The sequence below is a fragment of the Strigops habroptila genome, chromosome 14 (genome assembly GCF_004027225.2).
Source record: "Strigops habroptila isolate Jane chromosome 14, bStrHab1.2.pri, whole genome shotgun sequence".
NCBI classification, from domain to species: domain Eukaryota; kingdom Metazoa; phylum Chordata; class Aves; order Psittaciformes; family Psittacidae; genus Strigops; species Strigops habroptila.
This window is the reverse complement of record NC_044290.2, coordinates 11782640-11805991: the sequence shown is the minus strand read 5'-3', so window position 1 is coordinate 11805991 and position 23352 is coordinate 11782640. Positions and strand designations below refer to the sequence as shown.

The window sequence follows — 23352 nt, the reverse complement described above, 5'->3', positions numbered from 1 at the left end:
GACACAGACCAAACCAAGAGCTGTAGAAACCAGCACAGATTTATCTTTAAAACACAGCCACCGGACGCACGGAGGCTGCTGAGCGCCCCGGCAGGGCACACGGCACCGGCACCGGGCTGCGGCACACGAGGGCAGAGGGAGGGACGGGCCCCGGGCACACGGGTGGTCAGTTGGGGGCCAGCAGCTGCTTGCGCTGCTGCTCCAGGAGGGCTTCCAGGCGGGTGGCTCGCTGCACGGCCGCCTGCAACAGAGCAGGGAGAGCTCACAGCACCCAGGGCAGAGGCACAGCCCCGGCGCCGCGGGGCCGGCACCGCCTGCCCCATCACTCACCTCGTACTGCCTCCGAAGGCTGCTCACGCTCTCCTCCTTCCTCAGCACCGCTGTCTTCACCCTGAGCAGAGGGACAGAGAAGGGGTGAGGAGCCCAGCACCAAACACGGGCTGGCCCCGTGCCCCAGGAGGGTGATTCCAGCACTGGGGAGCGCAGCCCCTCTGCTCCAGGCGCTGCAGCAAGCCAAAGAGCAGCAGCTCCGGGGCTATTATGCACTAGAAGCATACTAACGCCCTTGGTGAGCATTTATGTAGTTTGGATTGAGTCATCTACAAGAAGAAGGGGACATCAGCTTCACAAAAGTGAATTAACAGCACCCCAGGGAAGGGAGTTTAAGTTTCTCCCCCTTTCTCAAGCCCACGGTTGCTGCCTCATGGGTGAACTCTTCCCCACGGCTCCCAGAGCACCAGACTTTGTGTTTCAACCTTTGCCAGGCTGTAGGCAAGGGATGGAAGCAGAAAGGGGATCCGTGTTATCTCACAGTCAAGGCATGACCCTGGCTCTCGGTGAGTGGGAATCCCTGAGCAGGATGCAGGAAAGCCAGCGAGCTCCGTGTGCTCTACACCAGCCTCTTGCTAGAGCAGCTCTGCACAGACAGCGCAGGAGGGAGGGCTCTGCACCACGCAGCCACAGCTCCCACAGGAGACATTGCACTTCCCTTTCCCCTTCCCATTCTCCTTTCACTTGCAAAATTCCTCCTCCGCAGGCAGACACGAGGGAAGAGGAAGCCTTATGTCGCTGCCTGACACAGAGCCCGGCTCCCAGCACCATCTCCACACTGAGCACAGGATGGAGCTCAGCCCCATGGCACAGCCCTGCTCCCCACAGCCAACAGCCCAGGGCCCCTGTGCACTTTGGGGGTGCCTCAGCACCCCTGAATCTCTGTGGCTGTGTGGTACCCACAGCAGAACCCTCCAGGAGCTCACCATGAGCCCGGCCTCTTGCAGTGCTCCTGCCAGGGAGGAAGCAGGGACAGAGCTGTGCACCACTGGCCTCTCCTGGCAGGAACCCTCGCATTGCTCCCGCTGCCCTGTCCTCAGGCATGCAAGGGAGCAGCCCTGGGGACAAGGCTGACACAGAGCAAGGCGCAAGGGCCAGAGGACTCACAGTGGCTGAGCAGGCAGCTCGGGTGAGACCCTGCTGCCCATTCTGCCCTGGAAGCCAGGCCCGAGGATGCAGCACTGCAGGGACACACCTCGGGCCAGCTCCGCACCCGCAGCCCCAGCGATGAACCCACCCCGGGGCAGTGAAGCCCGAGGCAGCCTCACCTCCTGTGAACCTCCTCCAGCTCTTTGTCCTTCTCCTGCACCACCCTGTCCAGCTCCAGGCGCTGCCGGGTTCTCATCTCCGCCATCTCCGCCTTGAGCCGCTTGTTCTCCTCCTCCGTCCCCACCAGCCTGTCGGCAAATTCCTGCCGGATCACTTCGGCCAGGCTGCCCCGCTCCTGCGCCAGCTCGTCCCTCATCTGCAGCGGGCACAGAGGGGACATGGAGGCACCGACAGGGCAATGCGGGGGGACGGAGCCAGGCCAGGCTCTGCTCCACGCTCACCTTGCGGATCTCATCCACCTCCTGCTCCTTGTGCTTCAGCAGGCCCTGCAGCCGGACGCTCTCCCCCTCCAGCTCTGCCAGCCGCCCCTTCAGCTCATTGCAGCGCTCCTGCAGCTTCCGTTCAGATCTCTCCAGCTCCTGCAGCTCTACCTCGTACTTGTCTCGGATCCTCTTAATCCTAATGGGAGGAAAGGACAGGCTCAGCCCGGTGCTGCCAGGACCACCCCAGCCACCTTCATGGCTCACACCCACAAGCTGCAGCATCCAGAGCCCACTGGAGAGGTGCTCATGGGAATGGGACCAGCCCCTGGAGGAGCTGGGACTCACAAGCTGCCTTCCCCCTCTCACCGGTTCTCTGCTGCCCTCTCACACTCCTCCTTGGCCAAGGACGTGTCAGCCTCCAGGCGCCGGATCACCAGCTCGATCTCTTTGTCCCTCTCCTTCTTCACCTCCTCCCGCAGCTCCCGCTCCCGGGAGAGCAGCCAGGCTTCCTGGGGACAGAGATGGCAAACGCTGCCTCAACCCTCTCAGAGCCTGAGGGTGGCACTGCTGGAGAAGGGCAGCCCTTGCTGTTACCTCCTTCTTCACGTAGCTCGCCTCCCAGGCCTGCTTCTCGATCTCCAGCCGGTCCTTCAGCACCTTCACCTCTGCCTGTGGAGAGACAACAACAGCTCAGCCTGGAGCAGCCCCTGGCACCATCCTGGCGCAGGTACAGGGCTCAGTGGTGAAAGCACATATCACCACAGCCATGTGCTGGGGACTGGACTGCTCACAGCCAGGAGCAGCAACCCAGGGTCCAGAGGCAAGGGGAAAACGAGACCTGGTGCCGCCTCTCCTGCTCCTCCTTCTCCTTGGCGTACTCCTCCTTCAGCGCCCTGGTGAGGGCCGAGCTGCTGGCCTCCAGCTGCTGCCGCAGCTCCTCCACCTCTGCTCTCTGCCTGCCCGCACACAGACACAGCTCCCAACGTCTGCAGCTCCCAACGTCCACACCGGCCCAGCTACAGAGCCCCCTCCCTGGGCTGCTCCCCATGGACCCCCTCAAGCCTCAGCCCCCTTCCCACCAGGGAAAGCCCAGCCCTCTCCATCCCTCTCACCTGGCCGCTTGCTGGCTGAGCCGCTCCTTCTCCTCGGCCACCTCTGCATAGAGCCGGCGCCGCTGCTGCTGCAGTGCCTGTTCCTCCTGCTCCAGCTGCTGCTCACATCTGCAGGGCAGAGCAGCCTCAGGGATGAGCCTGCCTTTGGGCATTCACCCACTGCCCACCCGGCCCCATCCCATCCCTTCCATGGCCATCCAAGGGCTGGTCTGCTGCTGGAGGATGCCCCTGGTTCATCAGTATCTCCCACCTCAGGCTGGTGGGGAGAATGGTGCTGCTCCCCATGGATACTGACTGCTGCAAACAGCAGGAACATGGGTGCTGGACACCACCCCATGCTGCGAGCCCCGAGCCCCGCCGCAGGCACGCACCGCTGCCGGGCGCGCTCCCGCTCCCGCTGGCTCTCCTCCTCCTTCTCCCGCTCCAGCAGGCCCCGCAGCTCCTCCGCCTGCCGCCCGTAGCGCTGGGCAGCCTGCTCGTCCGACTGCAGCAGCTCGGCCTCGTGCAGCATCTTCAGCTTCCTGATGTCCTGCTTGTGCTTGGCGATGAGCTTCTGGATCTCCGGCTCCAGCCCTGCGGCAGCAGGAAGGACAGTCACTGCTTGGGGCTGTCCAGAGCCCAACACCAGTGCCATTGGCTGCAAACACATCAGCTCCGCAAAGAGGGGCTGGTAAGAAAGGTGGGGGTGAGCATGCACAGGTTTTCTTGCCCTCTGGCATCTGTCTCTACCAAACAAAGGGAGCAGGGACTGCCCACACTGAGGAGCTCTGCCCTGAGACACCAGCAGCTTCTGCAGGCACGGACCAGCGTGGATGTGACCCCTGCACCAGCCCCACTCCAGCCACCGAGGGAACGTGCTCGTACCTTTCACAGTGATTTCTTTGATCTTTTTGGTTTTCTCATCGATCCATTTCTCCCGCCTGATCTTCTCGGTTGCGCTCATCAGTTCCTTCAGCTTCTTAATCTCCTGTTTGGAGGCAAAGGGGAGAACGTCAGTGACAAGCTGCGGGAGAAGAGCCCGGTTAGCCTGGGAGCCTGGCTGGGGAGCAGGAGGTTGCAGGCGGCCTGAGCCGCACAGAAGAGCCAGGCACGTTCTCCCAGCACAGAGAAGCAGCCGCACGCTCTCCCAGTGCCTTCTCCTGTCACGGGATGGGGCTGCTGCTGCCACAGACCTTGAGCACGGGGGAAAAGAGAAAACCCTTGGGAAAGCACAGGCTGGCCGAGACATGAGAGCACCTACAGAGAGGAGAGAGGAATCTGGGGCTGCTGACAGTCCCTGTGTGCAGGGCAGCCTGGCTGTGAGCAGACGCAGGGTCACGTGTGAAGATGCTTTCTCCTCCAGCCTTCCCTCTCCCTGGCATGGAAGATCCTCCAGAAGCAGAACAGACTGACAGGGACCTCCCAACACCATGGTACCACCACAGACCAAGCTCCTGCAGCACCCCAAAACTCCCCAAAGACTCAAAGGCTGCACAGCCCCAGCACAGCCCCAGCACAGCCGCTGCTCTCGCTTCCTCCTCTGCCTGCATTTACCTCCTCAGCTCTCCTCTCCAGCAAAGAAGCTGGAGGAACACCCCATGGAGCTCTTCCCCAATGCTCCCATCAGCAAAAGCCAGTCAAAGCACTCAACCATGTATTTCTGTGCTGGGGTTTCTGGTGAGAAAGGCCAATGGAAGGACCAGCCTGGCCAGAAGTGGCTGTTTCAGCATGGGTAGGTGATGTCTGCATGCAGGACACGGGACGTGTCTCAGCTCCAGAGAAGTGGGTGGCTGGACACCCAGGAGCTCGTTACCTGGCCACTGTGCAGAGAGGAGCAAGAAATAGCAAGGGGGTGCCCGTTAGGGGAAAGAGGGCAGGAAAATCAGCACAGGAAGACTGGGACAGCCTGAAGGCAGCAGCTGAGCACGTGGCCTGGGGAGATGGGGCTTCTTCACGGACCTGCTGACCTGAGCGTGGAGCTCCCAGCTCATCCCTGCTGCCCGCAGGCGCCTGCAGAGCTGGGGCAGGTCAGGGTGTGAGAGCAGAAGGGCAAGGCAGAAAAACACAGCAAAGACCACATTTACCTCGGAAAAGGGGCCCAAAGTGCGCCAGACCTGGGGAGAAAGAAAGGAGGGGATGGAGAGAGAAGGGGAATCGCAGAGTCACGGGGAAGAGGGGAGGTGGGAGAGAGGCAAAGCCAAGCAGTTGTGTGTATAAGAGAGCCACAGGCAGGGTGGATGAGGAGCAGGGATCCCATGCATGGCCAGGAGCCTGCTCTGGTGGCCAGGGGACCCTCACAGGCACAAACATCTCCCCCATGCAGAGGAGGCAGGAGCCCTACGGCAGAGCCAGGAACAGGGATAACAAAGGGACCACAGAGCAGAGAAGGGTCCCGGGCTGCTCCCAGCACTGCTGCCCTGCTGTGAGTGCGAGTGAGAGGGAATGAGGCACCTCCTCTGCCCCACGCAGGCTGCGGCAGCAAAACCAGCCCCGACCATACGTGGGAAGGGGCCCCTCCAGGCATCCGGCCCTGCGCTGGCTTCTTCCCCTTGGCTGGGCTCAAACCTCAGCAAGGCCAAGCGAGCCTTGGCTGTGTTTGCATGAGTGCGTCTGTGAACAGGCTCAGACCAGTGCAAACACTCCAGAGCCCCAGGCATGAGCTCGGCTGCGAGGCCAAGGGTGAGCAGGGAGCAGGGCAGCAGAGCCAGGATGAGCCCGGGGCTGAGCTGGGAGCCAGAGGTGCTGCCTTCCTGCCAGGGCACAGGGCAGGCTGGGCTGTGCCTGTGGGAGCTCTCTGCACGCTCCCCAGTTTGGGAGCTGGTCAGGAAAACAGCCCAGCAAACCCCACAGAGCACTGTTACTATTGCTTGTACATCCCATGTTCCTGTACAACCTTATCCCCGTTTAGCTCCGAGAGCATCCCTGCTCCTGCAAAGGGGGCTGGAAGACATCCATCTCAGGAGGGCACAGCCAGAGGTACAAATTCCTCTGTGGAATCGGGTTTGCGCCAGTGCCTGCTTCCACCTCTGCCAAAGTGAGGTCCCTGGTCGCCCCCCAGCCAGGGCACAGCTCTGCCCACAGCAGGATGGGTGGGAAGGGTCTTTCCAAGCAGAGACCCTGGGAGCCAGCACTGCCTCTTAGTCCCATTCATCTGGCAGTAGGCGGCAGAGGAGAGCTTGGGGAGCCAAGGGAGGGCTTTGTGGGTGACACAGACCTTCTGTGCACAGAGAAGAGCTCCCCAGAACAACGAGGCCCCACCAAGGTGGGAGATACCGTACGGCTCTGGAAGAGGCCCCATTTGAGCTGCTCCCCATCTTCCCCATCTCCTCACCAGCTCGTGCTGCTCCTGCATCTGGGTGATCTTCTTGCTGTACTTCTGGTCCACTTGTTTCAGCTCAGTTACCACGGCCTCGCACTTCTCACTCAGCACCTTCTTATCTTCAATGAGCTGCGCGGGGTGAAGAAAAGGCATCAGCAGGGGGGCAGGGTAAGAAGCCACCTCAGCTTCTGGCTCCAGAAGCACCACTCGGAGCTGGGATGGATTACCTGGTCGATGAAGGCCAGATGCCTCTGGATAGCTGCCTCATACTGTTCCCTCTGCAGCCTGAGCTGGTGGCCAAGCTCCTTCTCAGTCTGTTTGACGTGCTGGACAGTCAGTTCCCTCTGCTGAGCCTTTTGGATGTAGGGAAGAAAGAGCCACAGGACATTAGAAGGAGAAGTTACACCCACCCCAGTATGTGCACAAAAGGTATCTCTTGAACCTGGAAGGCACTGTCAGGCCAGAACAAGGAGGAACAGAGCTAAATCAACATCCCTGGCACTCACACCTCCTGCCCACTGACAGCAGGAACACTCAAACCCCCCCGGGACAGAGGAGCAGGAAGCTCAGCCCAGCAGCACTGCAGTACTTCGCTGGGGACCCAGATGGGAAGCCCTGTTCAGAGCCCTGATCTTGTGCTTTGAAGCCGCTGCCCCAAGAAACATGTGCTGAGGGCTCTGAGCCTCCCTTCCCAGGAAGCAAACGCATGTGGCTCACACACCAGGGCGGTCTGCAGCAGGCTGATGGCTCGCTTCTTCTCCTCCACTTCCAGCTTCAGCCTCATGATGGAGCTGGTGACCTCTGTGGCAACAGCCGACGCCTGCTCCAAGTGAGCCAGATCCTCCTCCGAGAGGAGACCCTGCCACAGCGAACAAAGGGATTAAAAACACAGTGGGGACCATCTGGAACCAGGACAAGGAAGCAGGAGATCCCCCCCACCAGGGTTCTGACCACCATCCAACACAGATGGGCTCTTGCTTCAGTGCTCACCTCCCGCTGCGTGGCTGAGGCGGCCGACCTGGGCCTCTCCTGCTCCGACTTCTCCATCTCATCCAGGAAGCTGATGATGCTTTGGAGCTTGGCCTCCGAGAGCAGGGCCCCGTCCTCGGGGACCCCCGGGGAGTGGTTCAGCTTCCCAAACTTCTCCAGGTTATCCGCAGTCAGGGAATTGGAGCTGGGCTCCTGCTGGGCAGACACGGATCTGAATGAGCGCCCAGGGGAAGGCTCAGGAGAAGAGATGCTGGTTCTTCTCCACCACCACAGCCCAGCCCTCCCACTGCACCCTGTAACCAGCCCTAACCCCTGTGCTAACCCCACTCCCGCCACAGCCCTCGCATGGTTTTGCTCCTCCTTGCAGATGCTCAAGCCCTGGTTGCATCAAACTAAACCCTTCCAGCACCTTCAAACCCCTCCAGCACCTTCTCTGGCAGTGACCCAGTTGTGTTTCTCCCCCTCCACCACGCAGCAGTGCCGGGAGAAGGCACCCACGGGGGGACCTGCCCTCACCAGGCAGCCATCGCTGCCTGAGGGTGGATGTAACCAGCCTGAGCCCTCTGCTCACCCCGTCCATCCAGGCATATCTGTCCTTCTTGCACAGCTTCGGTGGCGGCAGCAGCTCGGGCTCTTCCTCCAACAGCCTGAGCGTGTCCAGCAGCTCATTGAGAGTGACTTTGGACTGAGACCTGCTGGCAGCAGTCACCACCGTCTCCAGGTCCTCAGCACCCATCTCCCTGGAGCTCACATCCTGGGGAGAAACAACACCTTGCACTAAGTTTGCTGGATCTTTCTAGAAGTCAGTGAAGGCTCCAGAGCCGCCACAGCAGAAAGGCTGATGGCAGGAGCCCCACGAGGCAAAGCCAGACCCACCTGCAGCTTCTCCTCTGCCCCAGGGTCCTGCAAGGGCACGGAGACAAGGTCTGTGAGGCCGCTTTCTTCTGGCTCTGCAGCTCCCGAGTGGAAATTGGCCTCTGGAGGAACCAGACTGTTGTCAGGCACTTGCAACAAGCAGCCCCTTTGAAGGAGCTCCTGGAGGGCTGCTCCTCCATCCTTCTCCTTCCCCCTCACGTCACACACTGCTCCAAAGCATCCGAGACCTGCAGAAGGGACTCACCAGCATTGTTGGCTTTGGTGCCACTGCTGGCTGGGCTGACGTTCCTTGCAGAAGCAGCTTTGGCTGGCTTCTTCTTTGCTACCCTTCTGCTCTCCTTCACCAGCGCAAGCTCTTCTTCTGCCAAGCACTTTGCATCCAAAGCCTTTTGGGCCCTTTTCTGGTGCAGCTCCTGCAGGGACAGAGAAGCCATCAGCGCCCTGCCCGGCACAGGCTGTGCTGTGACACATACCTGCACTGCTCTAAGTGCTAGCGACGGCCTGGGAGACAGCAGCAACCCACACGCTTGCTGTGAAGGGTTAACAGGGACAGCTCTAGGGGAAGGGGGAGCGCAGGAACAAGAGCTCTTCTCCTCAGGGCTCTCAGGGTCCTGCCAGCTCCACATGTGAACAAGGGCTGCTCACATGCCCCTGCACAGTGACCTCTCCTGCTCCATGAAGGGCCTCCAAATCCCAAGGGCCAAGCACTGCACAGTGCAGGGACACCGCAGGGCCCCAGGGGCTGCCTCGGCCGAGCTTTGGGAAGCCACTTCAGGCACAAGCACGTGTGTGAAAGGCTGCTGGAGCCTTTTGCTGCCCTCCAGCTGCTCCGTGTCTCCCCACGGCCCCAGTGAAACACGATTCCATTTAGGGCAAAGAGAAACTGAGGTTTAAAACATCCTCGGCTGTACGAGGAGCCAACATGCAAGAGCCCACGGGCTGTGCCAGCCCCTCATCTGTGCCCCAGCAGCCCCAGCCCTTCCCTGCCGCACGAACACGGTGCAGATGGCGAGGGGCTGCCTGCCAACAGCACAGAGCAGCCTCAGCCCACCCTGGGGGGACCCCGCTCCTGAGGAGCACCCCTTCCCCAGCCACCCCAAGGCCACTCCGAGGGGCTGCAGTTACAGTCTCCCTGTTTCAGCGGGGTCACCCTTTCCCCCAGAAGCTAGATGGAAACCAGCAAGCTGCGAATGAGCTGCCAAGGCTTGGCAGGAGCGCAGCGAGGAACTGCTCTGCAGCACCTCCATCTCCAGAAGGAGCACTCCATTTCCAAGGCTGGCTCTAATCCTGCTTCGTGCTAAGCCCCCAGGGATGCAGGGGAGAGGCCCTCTCGCTGCCCTGCCAACAAGCAGTCCCCTGCAGGCCACAAGGTCCTTGCCTCGTCCCTACCTGGATGGCAGCACACCGGGCCAGGCGCGCCTTCTCCTCTCGGATCCTCCGGCGTTCCTCGTCCTTCCTCTGGTGCAAATCCAGGATATTCCCTTCCTCCATGTGCTGCTGCCTTTCCTTCAGAGAGGAGGGTCAGAAAACGTTACTGAGAGCTCTCAGCACCCACCGCCCACCGCAGAGGAGTGGGAAAGGGCACACTGCACCCGAGGTCACCCCACATCCAGGCTTCCCGTCCCCACAACCCTCCCCTCCATGCAGGTGAAGAGCCCTCAGGAAAGCTTTGCTTTAGAGCAGCTTATTTGCTATAGATACTAAATGCAATTATTAGTCATCTGGGTCTGAAACTATCGAGGAGAAAAGGCCTAAAAATAGACTCTCACATGCAAGAGCTATGGAACTTTTCGTTATTGGGATAAATAATTAAACACAAAGAAACACAAATAGCATCAGATGAGTCGTCACTCCCTAAGGAGCCAACTCGCTCCTGGAGCACGGGGATGAGCCCAGACAGGGCTTCCCTCCTCTGGCCACCAGCGTGTCCGAGGCAACGAGAGTTCAGCACATTTGTGCTGCTGCTGCCAAGCACCCGCCTGCTCGTGGCTGAAGGGAGCTGCAGAATGGAGCCATGTGGTGCTGAGCTCCCCATGGAGCCAAACCTGGGCTGTCCCCAACGCCACCAGCACGTCTCTGCAGGGACAGGACCCTCCCTGGCTCTCTGGCCTGTGAGGGGCTGGCTACATGCAAAGCCAAAGCCCCCATCTCGATGGCTCAGGTCTCTGATGGAGGGTCTGGTGCTAAAGGGCCTCGAGCTCCCCACCAGCGAGGAGAGGGGCCGCGGTGCCAGCAGGGTCGGTGCTGCAGGGCTCGGACAGGACTGACCTCCCGTTTGGAAGCCAGCAAACGCCCCAGCGCCGCGGCTGCCGCCCGGTGTCGCTGCGAGTGGCGCCGGTACCAGCGCTGGATGGTGACAGCGGCCAGGTTCACCTGCTGGATGAACCTGTGGGGAGAAGGAGGGTCAGTGTGGCCCCAGGTCCTGCGTGGCACCACGCACCCATCCTGCTGCCGCACAGCGCGGCTGCCTGCCCGCGGCACTGGGACTCCTTCTGTCCCGACAACATGCACTGACTTTGGGGTGGGAGGAACTTGTGCCTTGGATGACAAGGCTCAAAGAGCAGAGCCAAGGGATGGGGAGGGTAAACCAGCCACTGCGGGTGCACTCAAAGGGGTCCATCCCAAATCTGAAGCCCCACGGGGCAAGAAGAAACCAGTTCCAGCTCCCCTGGAGCTCACCCTCTGCCTGGCACCAACCTGCCTCGTCCCATGACACACACCAGCTCTGCCTCACCTCTCTGCCTCCTCCTCGGTCACCTCCTTCCTCCGGGGCACGCTGCTGCTGCTGCTGCTGTTGTTGTTGCAGGTCATGATGTTGTTGCTGGAGAAATTCTTCTGAGACTTCACGAAGCTGCTTTCACCATCCTCGTTTGAGGACGCTTTGACAACATTGCTAAGGCAGAAAATGAAGTTATTTGGCACCATCCTGCCCCATCCCATGGCACATCTGCACATGAACACAGGGTCAGCTCAGCCTCCAAGCCAGGACCTCACCACACTTACTTGAGGGAGCTGGGTGCCTGGTTGGAGCTTTTGGGTGCAGGGCCCTTCTCGGTGGTGGAGTAGTTGTTGTGCACCATCGTAGTGACACAGTTGCCCATCGCACCCTTGTTGCTCCTGTTGTGGAGAGAAGATGAGGCATTAGGACTTGCTGGATCCAAAGGGGACAGCACACACTAGCAATGGATGCTCCCTCCACCGCAACCCTCAACCCAACTGTGACCATCTAGAGCATCTCCCATGGTGAGGAGCAAGCTCATCCCAAGCAGACCTAAGAGCCGGCTCTTTGGGCTGTTCTACACACAGCCAAAGCCTTGGTCCCTCTCCTACCTGTTGTTGGCGGTGAAGTTGGCTGCCAGGAGCATGGTGGCCTCTTTCCTCCTCATGCCCGCTGGTGCCTCAACGCCGCGGGCACCGGAGGGGCCCGGGCACACCCGTGGTTGATCATCCTGCATGGAGCCAGCAGGAGATAAGTGCAGGTAAAGCACCAGCCCCACATCCTCAAACACCTCGTCCCACACAGCCCAGTTTCTCCCTACACAAGAAACCTCTGTTGCAGGCAGCCTCTGCCAGGAGCACGGAGGTGATGGGACAAAGGCCCTGGAGCAGAGACCAGGCCAGCACAGGCTGCAGCACCAACTGAGCACCTTGGCCATTCACACAGCGCCAGCTCTGAGTGCAGGCTGAGGAAGGACCAGCCTGGCCATCACGGATGTACTGCCCCATCCTTGGGCCTAGGGAAACCCTCCCACTCCTCCACCAAACCAAACCAGCTCCTCAGGTGATGCAGCACCGTCCTCACCAAGACGTTCCACGTGGTTTTCTTCTCCGGGCAGGTTTTGCTCAGACTCGGCACTTTCCGTCTGCCCCCAGAACTGCCCTCAAAGAAGGTCAGGAAGTCTCCTGCCTGCTCGGAGCTTCAGCACAAACCCAGGGAAGGCAGAGAGGAGAGAACACGTGTTCTGGAGTTAACAGAGACACACAGCAGCAGGACGGGGCTCTCATCCTGCACAGGGTCACACGCTGGTACCTGCGCGCGCTGTTCACCCGCTGGTTGACCTGAGTGGTGCTGTTGGACCTCCGGAGGTTGTTCATTGCCCGGGATCCCGCATCTTCCTGCGGCAGAGAGAGCCGAGCTCAGCAGCGCTGCTGCTGGCCCGGGGCCTGGGCAGCTCCCCCGCGAGCCAGGCATCCCGAAACGGCTCTGGGCTGGTGCTGCCCGTCAGCACAGCCCCGGCACGATGCTCTGACACCCCCAACCTCAGCCCAGGCAGAGCGCAGTGCCACCTCGCTCCGCCGCGGGGAGCCTGCAGCAGCCACCGGAAGACAGCAGGAACTTGGGAATTCCCAGAAGGAAATCAGCGCAGGGAGGTGAAGGGCAAGGAAGGGAAAAGGAGCGAAGCCTGAGGCTTCCCTACTTGCTCTTCTGCACGCATTAAAGCATTGAGAAGAGACCTAATGAGCAGCTTGTTGTTGAGGGTGACCAGATTTGGAGAGAGCACAGCCCTGCAGCGCCCAGAGCTGCAGCTCCAACCCGGAGCAGCCCAATCCTCCCCTCCCAAAGGTCTCCATGAACACACAGACGTGCTACATGCTCCCAAGGGGAGCGGGGCCCCCCATTGCCACCTCCCCGCCCGGGCTCAGCCCAGCTCCGGGCAGAGCAGGAACCCACGGAGGCACCCGGAGCCCGAGCACACTCTGCCCGAGCCGCGGGGGGGATGAAGGCCTCACCAGAGTGTTCCTCTTTGGTTTGCTGTCGGCGGTGACCGAGATGGAACGTGCCATGTGCTTGGCAGGGGACGCGCTGCTGGGGCGCCGCGACACGGGCGCGGGGAAGCCGGTGAGGCTCAGATCCACACCTCCAGCGCCGGCGCCCTGGGAGGAGGAGCTGCTGCGGGCGCTCTTCATGCTCGAGCAGGAAGAAGGAGCCCTGGAAGCAAAGCACAGGTGGAGGAGTGAAGGTGCGGAGCGAGCAGCCAGCCCCGCGCTCCCCGCTGCCTCCCGCAGCAGCACACCGTGCCGTAACTGCTGCCAGGCGGGACAAAACACCTCCCGCTGCATCCCCACGGCCCCGAGAGGCTCCTGGTGAGCTCCTCGCTGCTCTGACCTGACACCCGGCTGCCCCACGTCCTGCTGGCCCTTCTATGGGCCAGTGAACGACCAAGAGGAGGAAAGCTGCGCTCCCCACGCCGGGCTCCATCACTCCGCACAGACCGTGCCTGCAGGAGGATCCTGCGAGCCCAGAACGTCCCCTCCTGCCGAGGCCGGGTGCAGCTCACCCGGCGCCCCGCACCGGGCAGGGACACTGATGAGGCAGCATCCCGGGGGATCCTGCCCGCACCAAGCGCTCGCAGTCTCTGCCAAGCAGCAGCCACAGGCAGAGCTGAGCCCCCTTCCCCGCCCGGGAGGCGGCACGTTCATGGCTTCACCCCCCTGCACCCCCTCCCGCCGCGGCGCTGAGCGGGCGCTGCCACCGTGCCCAGGCAAGCTCCACCATGACACCGCTCCCCGCAGGAGCCCGCACCTCGCAGCTCTGCCTTCACCCCGCGCCGCCGGACACCGGCCCCGCCGCGGGCTCCAACAGCCGCGTAAACAAAAGGCTCTCGATGGAAACCGCCGGGCTCACACCGCGAAACGGGGCTGCAGCCCCGAGCCCAGCCCTGAGCCCAGCCCCTGGGCTCCCGGCCCCGAGCCCAGCCCCTCAGGACCCAGCCCCAAGCCCAGGACCCCCAGGATGAAGCCCCCCCGGGCCATGCCCAGGCCCCCATAACCCCAGCGCCCGTTCCCGCAGCCCGCCGGCTCCGCAGGCCCAGGGGCTCCCTGCAGTGAGAGGGGCGCAGAGGAGGCGCGGGGGGCCCGGCCGTGGCTCCCCTCGCGGCCGCCGCCCGGCCCCGGCCGTACCCGCTGCGCCCGCTCCTGCCGCCGCCGCGCGCCCCGCCCCTGCCATTGGGTGCGGCGGCGGGAGGTGACAGCCAATTAGAAGAGAGGGGCGGGGCGGAGAAGGGAGCAGCCATAGGCTGAGGAGGAAAAAGGGGTGGGGTCTGAAGAGCAGGGGGCGTAACCTGGAGGATGGGGCGTGGCGCAGTATCGAGCGAGCCAATTGCATTAGGTGAGGGGAGGGGGCAGGAGAAGCGACGGGGCGGGGCCTGTAAAAGAGGGGCGGAGCTTGGGACGGGCTCTGCCCCACGGGGCATGGGGCGCAATGGGGCCATGGGGGCTGCAGGGCAGGCTCCAGCATCGGCGCAAGAAGAGTCAGAAACTCCCAGACCCAAGTGTGGGGTTTATTGGTGGGTCCCGGCCCCACTGCATCAGCGCCTTCACCCACCCCAGCCCCACGGCTGCGCAGGCTGGAGCAGGGGGGCACCCAGGAGCACCCCAAAGCCGTGCTGGGGTCCCCAAACCACCCCCCGGGCAGCTCCAGCGGGCTCTGGCACAGCTCCACCTCGGTAGCAGCAACCGTCCCCCTCCGCCAGCCCGAAACGGGGGCTTTTGGCACCAAAAGCAGCTCAAGAAACGTTATAACCTGATCCAGCCCCGGCCCCCGCAGCCACATCACACCCCGTGCCCTCCCAGCAGCCCCCTTCCCTCATCCCTGTGGATGGGGCACACAGCGCTGCTCTTTGCTTCTCCCCAGGGCGCCACGAGGGAATCCGGGGGGATTGAGCCCCCTTTCCCCTGAGCCCATGGGGCTATGGCATGACAGGCCCCACAGGGAGGGAGGGCAAAGCCCCCGCAGCCCCCCGGGAGCCCAACAGCAGCTACATGTTGAGGAAGGCGAAGGCCGACGGCTGCTGCTCACCCTCTGGGTCCATCTGGGGCTGGGGCAGTGTCCATGGCTCTGCGGGTGCAGAGTCCAGGCGCAGCACCGCGCCGGGATGAGCCACCAGCTCCATGCCAGCAAAGAGGGACAGGCCATGGGGCAGCGCAGCGGCACCTGCCGCGTCCCCCGGCACCCTGCTCCCCACCTCCTGCCCGCAGGGACCGGCCGGCACCGCAGCACCGGGCTGCCCGCGCCTCTCCGCTTCCACCGCTGGCTCCTGGCCGCGGGCCCCGGGCAGGGGGGCTGCGCTCAGCGGGGTGAGGATGCTCTCGCCGGCCAGCGGGGGGATGTCCAGCAGCAGGTCCCCGGGGCACGGCGCTGAGCCCAGCGGGAGGCCGGAGGGGTCCGAGTCCAGGCGGGCGCCCTTCGGGGAGGGGTGGCCCCTGCACAGAGCCTCGAACTGCCGCAGGATCTGCGAGGAGAAGAGTGGGATGAGCAGGAGCGAGAATGATATCAGGAAGAGAAGGCAGCCCCAGCACCTTTTCCCAGTTGAGAGACTGTCCTGGGTCCAGCCCTGTCTCTTGAGGACAGAGCATCACCCCCCCAGGCTCCCCGCTCCTGGGAGAGATGGACAATCCCACCCCTCTGGGACACACACAGAACCATTCCCAAGATCTGGGTGTCCTCAAGTATGGAAAATCCAGTCCCTGGACGCTCCCCTGGGGACGGGACATGGGGACATCCCAAGAGTCACCTTCGTTGCTCGGTTGGCGACGGGGCCGGGGCTGCCCTGGCTGAGCTGCTGCAGCTGCTGCCGCGTCACGGCGAAGATGTGGTCCAGGGAGAGCAGGTCTGAGCACATGAGGGAGGAGATGGCGCCCATGGACCTCTGCGGGAGGAGAGCGCGGCTGAGCCGGGGCCGGGCAGCACCGGGCACCCCGCGGGGCCGTGCCACGCTCACCATGCGGACACTGTCGCTGGGGTCCTCCAGCGCCCGGCTCAGCAGCTCCAGCACCACCTCGCAGTTCAGCAGCCCACATCTGCCCAGGGGACACGGGTTATGGCAGCACTGGCCGCACCGGGACCCGCCACCCTCTGCCCCACGGTCCGTGCCAAGGCAGCCAAGGGGGTGAGAAGGGCTCAGGCTGCTCCTGGAAGCCCCCCCAGTGCTCCCCATGGGCCGCTTTGGGCACTTACTCCTTGACGAAGTGCTGGGCCTCCTCCCGGGTGAGGAAGACCCTGGCGCCGCGGGTCAGCGCCGACACCAGGCTCACCTCCCGCACGCAGTCACCCAGGCTGTCAGCGTCCACCCTGCGCGGGGCCATGCCTCGGTGGGGACAGGAGCCAGCACTGCTCCCTCCTGGGGTCCCAGCGCAGACTCCCCCACCCTCCCGTGGGCAGGGAACCCCCCAACACCTCCCCTGCCCACAGCCCTGCGCACCCAAGGCTGAGAGGCCAAACATCGCAGGAGGAATAGAGCCAGAGCCTCTGCATTAACGGTGTGGGAAATGAGGGCACCGGTCCTGGGGACGAGGGAAGCACCCCGGAAGGCGCCGGGGGAAGGGGACCCCCGTGTCCCCGCTCCCACCTCTCGGCCGCGTGGCTCAGCTCCCGGCTGGCTCCGGAGTGGCTGTCGCTGCCCGACTTGCTGCAGGAGTCCGAGGTGCGGCTCAAGTCGCCGATGCCCTGCGAGGAGTCCTGGGAGCTGTGCCCGCTGTCCGCCTCCTCCCAGCCCCCTCCGGCCTGCCCCGGCTGGTGCCTCACTGCAGGGACAGCAGCGGGGACGTGCTGACCCCCAACAGCCCCACACGGGGCCCCCAAGAGCTGCCCCAGCCCAGCACGGGGGGACCCACCGCGGGCGCTGTGCGCTGTGGTGGCTGCTGGTGGCTTCACAGCCGTGGCGGGGCTCCGGGGAGGTGATGGGGCTCTCACGGGCTCGTAGGTGTCCTCGTGGAGGTCCCCGTGGCGCGGCCGGTGTCCCCCCGGGGACGGGAGCACAGCGTGGGCCACCGCCTCGGCCGCGCGCTGGATGGTGCTGAGCAGGGCTTCCCCTGGGGAACCTGGGAATGGCCGAGGGGTCAGGAGCTTCCCGGGAGCCCAGGACAGCCCCGAGGCACCCAGCACCCTGCAGGGGACAATGGGGACCCCCCGAAGGAGAGGAGCCCCCCGGCACAGACCAGGCTTCTGGCTGGATACGGAGGCGCAAGGAAAACCTGGGAGCTCTGGGACACGCCACAGGGACGAGCCGGCCTCCCGGCACCCTGTCACACCTCCCAGCAGGGAATGACACACCAGAGCCACGCAGATCCCTCAGCACCCACTGGGTGGCCCGGGAAAGGGCAGAGCTGCACAAAGCAAAGGGGAGCATGGCTCTGCCCTGAGTCACCCATGAACACCCACTGAGAGCCAGTAACCACGAAGGTGTCACCGGATGCTGGGAGCCCGGTCTGACCCCGGGGCTGCAGCAGGGACCGAGCAGGGACACGCACGGGGCAGCACCAGGACTTACCGGAGCTCCTCTCAGTGCTGTAGCCGAATCCTTGCAAGGAGCCGCAGGGGCTGGGGCTGGAGCCCATGCCTGGGGGAGGCACAAAGCACGTTCAGGGTCACCTCTGCTGCTGTTCCTCCCCTTTGGAAGCACAGGGCAGTGCCAGGGGCAGTCAGGAGGTGTTGGGGTGCAGGGAAGTGTCTCCCTTTGCTCCCCCAGACAGGCTTTTCCCTCTGACACAGCACCCTGCAGCCTGCCCTGGCCAGAGCTACGGGACACCCCCAGAGGAGGGGGCCCGCTGTGGGGCAGGGGAAGCAGCCAAGCACCCAGCACCAGGGCTGGGGCACCCTGCCCTCACCCCCAACACCACCACCCCTGTCCAGGGGACCCTCCGCACACCCACAGCTCCAGCCAAAGGGACCGTGCCCACGGGGGGTGATGGGGCCGTGGGGCTGCACTCACCCGCGGGAGGCAGGGGCCGGGCAGACAGGGCAGCGGCGGGGGGCAGCGGCGCATCCGAGAACAGCACCGTGGCCAAGTCCTGCCGGGAGAGAGCAGCGGGAAGGGGAGCACCAGGGACCCCCACGGCGGGGTGTGGGGGCAGAGCTGCTCTGCTGCTGCACGCAGCGCCCCGGCAGCGCCCCCAGCACACGGCAGCGGGGCCGGCGCTCACCTGCGCGGCCGCCCGCACCTTCTGGTTCAAGCTGTTGCCGTGGAGCGGGTCTGGGGGCCCAGTGAACACTGCGGGGCGGGGAGCGCTGGGGGTCACCCAGAGGCAGGACCCGGCCGGGGCTCCGGGTGTCCCGGCAGCAGCTCCCGCAGCCCGTTACCTGCGGCCTCGCGGATGAAGCCGGCGTTCCTCCTCAGCTGCAGCACGAACTGCGGGGAGCCCTGCGCGCACGTGTGCCGCAGGATCTTCAGCACCTGCGGGTGAGGAGCGGGGGCTCAGGCCGCAGCGCCAGCGCCCACCCAGCCCCTGCCCGCGGGGGCTCCGCGCCCCGTTACCTTCAGCTTGACGCGGCAGGAGCCGCCCTGCAGCCGGCTCAGCAGGTACTCCAGCAGGCACTGCCCGCTGCCGGCAGATTCGTGCGAGATCTCTGCGGCCGGGTGAAGGATCCTGCTCCCCGTGGCTGGGACCCCGGCGCAGCCCCTTCCCCGCCTGGCACCGCCCCGGCCCCGGCCCGGCCCCAACCCGCCCCCCCCGGCCCGGGGACCCCCCCCCCAACGGAAGGATACTGGCGATCTCCTCGAACAGGTACCCGGGGCAGGGCGCGTCGTCGTCCGCGGTGCCCCGGAGCAGCACCGGCAGCTGCGGGGGGCAGGAGGAGGGTGAGGGGCGCTGCGGAGGGACCGGACCCGCCTCCCCCCCCCCCGCTCCCGGCCCGCCCGTACCCGGCTCAGGAAACCCAACCGGTCCCGCAGCGGCGCCGCCATGACAGCCCCGCGCCGGCCCCGCGGCTCCGCCCCGCGGCGGGCGCCGAGCACCAATGAGAGTGCGAGAAGCTGCCGCTCCGGCCAATCGTGAGCGAGAAAGGGCGGGGCTCCCGGAGGAAGTGGTGCGGGAGGCGGTGAAAGGGAGGGAGATAGGACGTAAACAACCGGCACCGGCACCAATCAGGAGGGGCTCCGGGAGGTGGGCGCCGCGCTTGACCAATCCGCGCTTTCGGGAGGCCGATCTATCCAACCAGAGAACGGCGAGGGGTCGACCCTCTCCCAGCACCCAATCAGAGATCCAGTGCGCTTTGATTGGCGCGCCATTTCTCCTATCGACGAGCCGTGGGGGGTGGGCGCTAGCCGTCTCCCAATCAGAGCGCTCATCGCTTTGACGAGCGGGTCAGGCAGCCAATCGCTGCTGCAACCACTATGGCGGCGCCCAGGCTGTGAGGAGGAGGCGGCGGCCATGTCGGGCCGGGGCGTGTGGCTGCGGGCGCGGGCGCGGCTGCGGCGCTTCCCGGCGCTGCTGTCGGGCTGCGGGGAGCAGGTGGGGCCGCGCCGGGGCCGGGGGCGCCGGGGCCGCGCCCGGGGGGGTGTGTCTCGGCGAGCCCCCCTCCCGTCCGTGTCGTTCCCCGCAGGCAGCTGCCTACGGGCGGTGCGTGGCGGCGGCGGCGGCGGGGCCGGCGGAGCTGCGGCGGGACGCGTGTCTGGAGGAGTTCCGGGCGCTGCGGGACTGCTTCGCGCGGGCGGTGAGTCCCGCTCCCGGCCCCGCTCCCGCTGCGGCGCCTCGGCCCGCGCTGAACCGCGGCTCTTTGCAGGCGAAGGCGACGCCGAAGTGACGCGGGGCCGGCCCCGGCGCCCCTCACCCGCGCTCCGGAGGCACAAACCCGGCCCGGTCCGTCCGTCAGCCCCGCGGCTGCGGGAGGGGGCTGAGCTGCGCCCCCGCCCGGCGGGAGCAGCCTCCGCCGCTTCCCAGCGCCCCTTCGCCCTCTCCCCGGTCACCATCCCGTGTTCCAGCCCGTTTGCTCCGCAACGATACACCCTCTTTTCCTCCGGCAGCCCCGCGCCTCGGCAAAACGCTGTTTTCTATTTAAAAAGAGAATTTAGATCAAAATGCTTCAGCTTCTTTTATTACCGGCTCAGCCTTCCTCCATCCCGCCCCCCCCCAGCGTTCCACCCCATCCGAGCAGTTCCCGGTGAGTCCCGCAGCTCCCGCTGCCCTCCCGCCCGGCTTGGGGGTGCCCTTGGGAATGTCGGGAGCATCTTTGGTCCTTTGTGTGCACGCAGAGGCTTTATGCCAACAGACACGGGCAGGGGTGACCCTCACCCTGCCCACAGGTCAGAAGGGGCCGATCCGGACCCAGGTCCAGCTCCCCTGGGAGCAGCACTGGATGCCCGGCTGCGTTGCTTGTGCTTTGAGCCAGCATCATGGAGAAGCTCGTTTGTACCACGGGGACACAGTCCTGAGCGTTAAGGCCATAAGAGTCACGGGGAAGCAGCAGGGGAGGGTCCCCCCCACTCTGTGGCTGTTGCCCCGTGGCTCCGTGTCGTTTGAATGGGAAATTAAGACACATCCTTCCAGCACCAGGCACACGGCAGCGGCATTCCCGAGTGCCCGGAGCCGAGCGTCCATAACCGCCCATCCCCGGCTCCCTGCGGTCCCATCGGACACAAACGCATTGAGGCGGCTGCACCGGAGACGCTTTGAGATGCAGCTATAAAAACCACCACAGTGATGAGGTCTGTAGGCTCCAGGCTGGGAAGGTTCAGCCGTTCTGGTGAGAGCTTTGGGATTTGATCTCGTACATTCGCAGGTCAGGATGTGAAAACAAACCAAACAAAAACCCACCCACCAAAGGGATGAAGCGCCGCGAGCCTGAACTCACCCAGGGCTCTCGGGGCAGCTCTTCCCTTCCTGCCTCCTAAAATGCATTTCCAGGGGCGGAGTACTGACAGCTACGGATGGCAAACACAGGGGAAGGGCTGGAGGAATGCACAAAACAAACACTGTGCTGCAGAGAGCAGAGGTAGGTAGGCTTGAGCTGAGCCCCCGTGGCTGCCCTTCCAAGCTGTTTGTTCCCAAATGAGCCAGCTCTTGCAGAAAAAGCAGCTGGTTTGGGAAGGGGGAGCCGGAACGTGCAGCCCCGGGCTGAGCTGCCGAATGCACTTTGGAGAGGAGAAGTCAAGCTTGAGAGCAGAGAGCTGAGCATCCGGGGAGGGGGAGAGCAAAGCTCCGGGTTATTGCTAGTGTGTGGCCACCGAGCGAGTCCCTGGGAGAAGAGGCAGCACAACAGCAGCGGTTGTGCCCGTTTAAGGCAGCATTTCTACTAAACTGGGTTCCTAAACCACAACTATCTCCTAAACATGCAGGACTAACAGCTCCCGTTGCAGGAGAAACACCCAAGCAATCGGCTGAGCTGGTCCTCACCTCCAGGCTTGGTGCTTCTCCAGAATAAAGCCATTCCCAAGAGGAGCAACCCCTGGTTCCCCTCCTCCTGCAGCCCCCGAGCTCTGCCCCACAGCCTCGGTGACGGAGCCCGAGCAGGCAGGGGAACCTCACGGATGCCACCTTGGGAATGAAAGGGGAGTCGGGAGCTGGATGGAGAAGGCAATTCGATACGGAGGAGATGCTGATAAAGGTCCTTGCGAGCTGGCAGGGACGCGAGGCGGCCGGCAGCCCCCGCAAGGCAGCGGGGAGCAGGAGCCTTCCCGGCTGCCGCCTCCTCAGCCGCCCGCACACACGCACAGGGAGGCGCCACCACGGAGCCGCCGGTGCTCACAGCTCCCACGGGCTGCACCCAGCAAAGAGCCCACCCGCCACCAACAGCAGCCAAACCCCCTCCGCTTCCCGTGAGCCCCCCCCGGAGCTCGGGGCCCCGCGGCCGCAGCCACCCGCCGAGCGCGGCCGCCCCTCAGGCCCCGGCCGGCCGCGGCACCTGCCGGATCTGGCGGCTGTGCACGACCTGCGGAGCCCCCTCCACGTGCAGCCGCGCCTCCAGCGCGCTCCGCAGGTCGTTCACCTTCACATCGGGGACGGGGTTCAGGCCGATCAAGACCCCGGCGCCCCGCGCGGCCTCCCCTTCCTTCTCCTCCTCCTCCTCCTCGGGAGGCAGCAGGTCGCGGCGCCGCCGGCGCAGGTCCAGGTCCGCCTGCAGCTTCAGGTCCCGGTTGGGTTTGATGTCGTGGTCCAGCCTCTGGTCCCCCTGGGCAGCTCCTTGCTCTGGCTTTGGGGCAGGAGCGTTCTCAAGGGCTGGTTTCTTCTCCCCATCGTTTGAGCCCCCTCCGTCCCCGTGCCCCTGCTTGCTCCGCAGCCCACCCTGCGGCTCCTGGGCCACATCCACCGCGTTCTCCCCAGGAGCTCCTTCCTTCACGTCCCCTTTGCCAGCCGGGTCCTGCTGCCGCCTGCCACCACCCTCAGCTCCCTCCGTGCGTGCAGCTCTCGGATGCTCCCGTAGGTGCTGCTCACTCTCTGCCACATTCCTCTTGCTGGAGGAGTCCAGCGCAACTGCCAGGTCCTTGGGCTCCACCTGACTCAGTGCTTTGGCTTTAAGGTCTCTTCCTGAGTCTCTTTCCAGACTCTTTCCTGCTACTCCCTGAACTTTGGCAGCCCCGAGCTGTTCTCTTTGGATGGGAGCTGTAGCTACTTCCACGGCTTTCAGGGAATTACTCTTGTTGTGGATGTCTCTTGCAGCTTTGGCTTCACGTTCTCCTCCCAAATCCTCCACCAAGGGCTTCTTTTCTGGGTGGCTTCTGGCTGCTGGAATGTGTTGGGCATCCCTGTGCAGGGGATCCCCATTCTCTGGGGGGTTTTTAGCACCTCTGTCCTGCGGCAGCACCTTCCGCTCCTTGGGAGGGACCTCTGGAATGTCACGCCTGTTCCCAGCCTCCTCCTGCTTCCCTGCAGCCCCCCTGCGCTGCTCGGTGGAGTCGGGCTGCCTGCCCGGGCCCGGCGCTGGCTGCTCCAGCAGCTCCTTGCTCAGCACCTTGGCAGCAGGTTCTTGCTTGACCCCGAGACCCTCATCCTCCCTGCTCCTGGAGAGGGGCACAGCGGGCTCCTGCTGCGTCTCTGCTGCGGAATGAAGTGACACGTCAGAGCTTTATCTTAGGAGTGTGAGATTCCCATCTCCTGCCACCGTGTTCTGCACAACGGTGCAGGAGAAGAGGTCACAACATCAATGGCCACGTGGGAGAATGAGGAGAGTCATGGAGGAGAGTGTTATCCCTGCACACAGAGGCCAGGATCTCCACCACAGGCACAGGAATGGCTTTTGCATGACTCTGCCATATGCCAAAGGGATTTGGATCTCTCTTGGTCAGATTGCCTACAGGAAACCTGGGGAGGGGCTTTGGACAAGGGACGTAGGGACAGGCCAAGGGGAATGGCTTTAACCTGCCAGAGGGGAGATTGAGATGAGCTCTGAGGCAGAAGCTCTTCCCTGTGAGGGTGCTGAGGCGCTGGCACAGGGTGCCCAGAGAAGCTGTGGCTGCCCCATCCCTGGCAGTGTTCAAGGCCAGGTTGGACACAGGGGCTT

General features: G+C 64.2%; 4 protein-coding genes across 12 annotated transcripts in view; 1 reads left to right on the top strand and 3 right to left on the bottom strand.

Moving 5' to 3' along the window:
• Positions 1 to 21: 21 nt before the first annotated feature.
• CEP131 (centrosomal protein 131) lies at positions 22 to 14142 on the bottom strand. Of its 9 annotated transcripts, none has more exons than XM_030506427.1 (27): positions 14040 to 14142; positions 12870 to 13068; positions 12169 to 12254; positions 11941 to 12055; positions 11469 to 11587; positions 11142 to 11255; positions 10873 to 11031; positions 10407 to 10524; positions 9528 to 9644; positions 8383 to 8551; positions 8139 to 8239; positions 7834 to 8016; positions 7263 to 7457; positions 6994 to 7131; positions 6500 to 6625; positions 6285 to 6401; positions 5038 to 5067; positions 3839 to 3941; positions 3346 to 3547; positions 2975 to 3082; positions 2701 to 2818; positions 2457 to 2531; positions 2229 to 2371; positions 1881 to 2058; positions 1599 to 1795; positions 331 to 391; positions 22 to 241 (listed from the first exon to the last, which is right to left on the bottom strand). In XM_030506427.1, the coding sequence occupies exons 2-27, from the start codon at positions 13044 to 13046 to the stop codon at positions 167 to 169; spliced, it is 3324 nt and encodes a 1107-aa protein (XP_030362287.1). In that variant the 5' UTR covers positions 13047 to 13068; positions 14040 to 14142; the 3' UTR covers positions 22 to 166. The 9 variants fall into 9 exon arrangements, 8 of the variants coding, with proteins under 8 accessions (XP_030362287.1, XP_030362289.1, XP_030362288.1 ...); XM_030506429.1 differs by having other exon boundaries at positions 7263 to 7454; positions 14040 to 14074; XM_030506428.1 differs by lacking the exon at positions 14040 to 14142 and adding an exon at positions 13663 to 13835.
• Positions 14143 to 14398: 256 nt separating this feature from the next.
• Positions 14399 to 18844, bottom strand: TEPSIN (TEPSIN adaptor related protein complex 4 accessory protein). The gene is made up of 13 exons (XM_030506432.1): positions 18779 to 18844; positions 18623 to 18695; positions 18392 to 18483; positions 18217 to 18310; positions 18060 to 18127; positions 17849 to 17927; positions 17408 to 17476; positions 16752 to 16958; positions 16487 to 16661; positions 16096 to 16209; positions 15860 to 15938; positions 15653 to 15787; positions 14399 to 15370 (listed from the first exon to the last, which is right to left on the bottom strand). Exons 1-13 carry the CDS (start codon positions 18818 to 18820, stop codon positions 14897 to 14899), a joined length of 1701 nt encoding a protein of 566 aa, XP_030362292.1. The 5' UTR covers positions 18821 to 18844; the 3' UTR covers positions 14399 to 14896.
• A 381-nt stretch (positions 18845 to 19225) lies between these two features.
• Positions 19226 to 19934, top strand: NDUFAF8 (NADH:ubiquinone oxidoreductase complex assembly factor 8). The gene is made up of 3 exons (XM_030506433.1): positions 19226 to 19367; positions 19459 to 19569; positions 19639 to 19934. Exons 1-3 carry the CDS (start codon positions 19287 to 19289, stop codon positions 19657 to 19659), a joined length of 213 nt encoding a protein of 70 aa, XP_030362293.1. The 5' UTR covers positions 19226 to 19286; the 3' UTR covers positions 19660 to 19934.
• Positions 19935 to 20356: 422 nt separating this feature from the next.
• SLC38A10 (solute carrier family 38 member 10) overlaps positions 20357 to 23352 on the bottom strand; it is a 34742-nt gene continuing 31746 nt past the window's right edge. The window contains exon 16 of the mRNA XM_030506431.1: positions 20357 to 22889. Coding sequence (XP_030362291.1) covers positions 21733 to 22889 — 1157 coding nt within the window. The 3' untranslated portion in view covers positions 20357 to 21732. The remainder of the gene's footprint in view (positions 22890 to 23352) is intronic.

What these genes read in the sequence shown, in the direction of transcription:
- CEP131 (XM_030506421.1), bottom strand. Translation starts at nt 13,338, where the DNA reads ATGGAGCCCGGCGTGGGGAGCGCAGCTTTCCTCCTCTTGGTCGTTCAC. An exon ending in AACCAAAGAGGAACACTCTG is followed by an intron (nt 12,251 to 12,869) that starts GTGAGGCCTTCA and finishes TGCCGCAGGAAG; the next exon opens with ATGCGGGATCCCGGGCAATG. An exon ending in TGCTGGCTTCCAAACGGGAG is followed by an intron (nt 9,645 to 10,406) that starts GTCAGTCCTGTC and finishes TCCTCTCTGAAG; the next exon opens with GAAAGGCAGCAGCACATGGA.
- TEPSIN (XM_030506432.1), bottom strand. Translation starts at nt 18,820, where the DNA reads ATGGCGGCGCCGCTGCGGGACCGGTTGGGTTTCCTGAGCCGG. An exon ending in AGGTGCGGGCGGCCGCGCAG is followed by an intron (nt 17,928 to 18,059) that starts GTGAGCGCCGGC and finishes CTCTCCCGGCAG; the next exon opens with GACTTGGCCACGGTGCTGTT. An exon ending in CACAGCGCACAGCGCCCGCG is followed by an intron (nt 16,662 to 16,751) that starts GTGGGTCCCCCC and finishes CTGTCCCTGCAG; the next exon opens with TGAGGCACCAGCCGGGGCAG.
- NDUFAF8 (XM_030506433.1), top strand. Translation starts at nt 19,287, where the DNA reads ATGTCGGGCCGGGGCGTGTGGCTGCGGGCGCGGGCGCGGCTGCGGCGC. An exon ending in TGTCGGGCTGCGGGGAGCAG is followed by an intron (nt 19,368 to 19,458) that starts GTGGGGCCGCGC and finishes CGTTCCCCGCAG; the next exon opens with GCAGCTGCCTACGGGCGGTG. An exon ending in GGGACTGCTTCGCGCGGGCG is followed by an intron (nt 19,570 to 19,638) that starts GTGAGTCCCGCT and finishes GGCTCTTTGCAG; the next exon opens with GCGAAGGCGACGCCGAAGTG.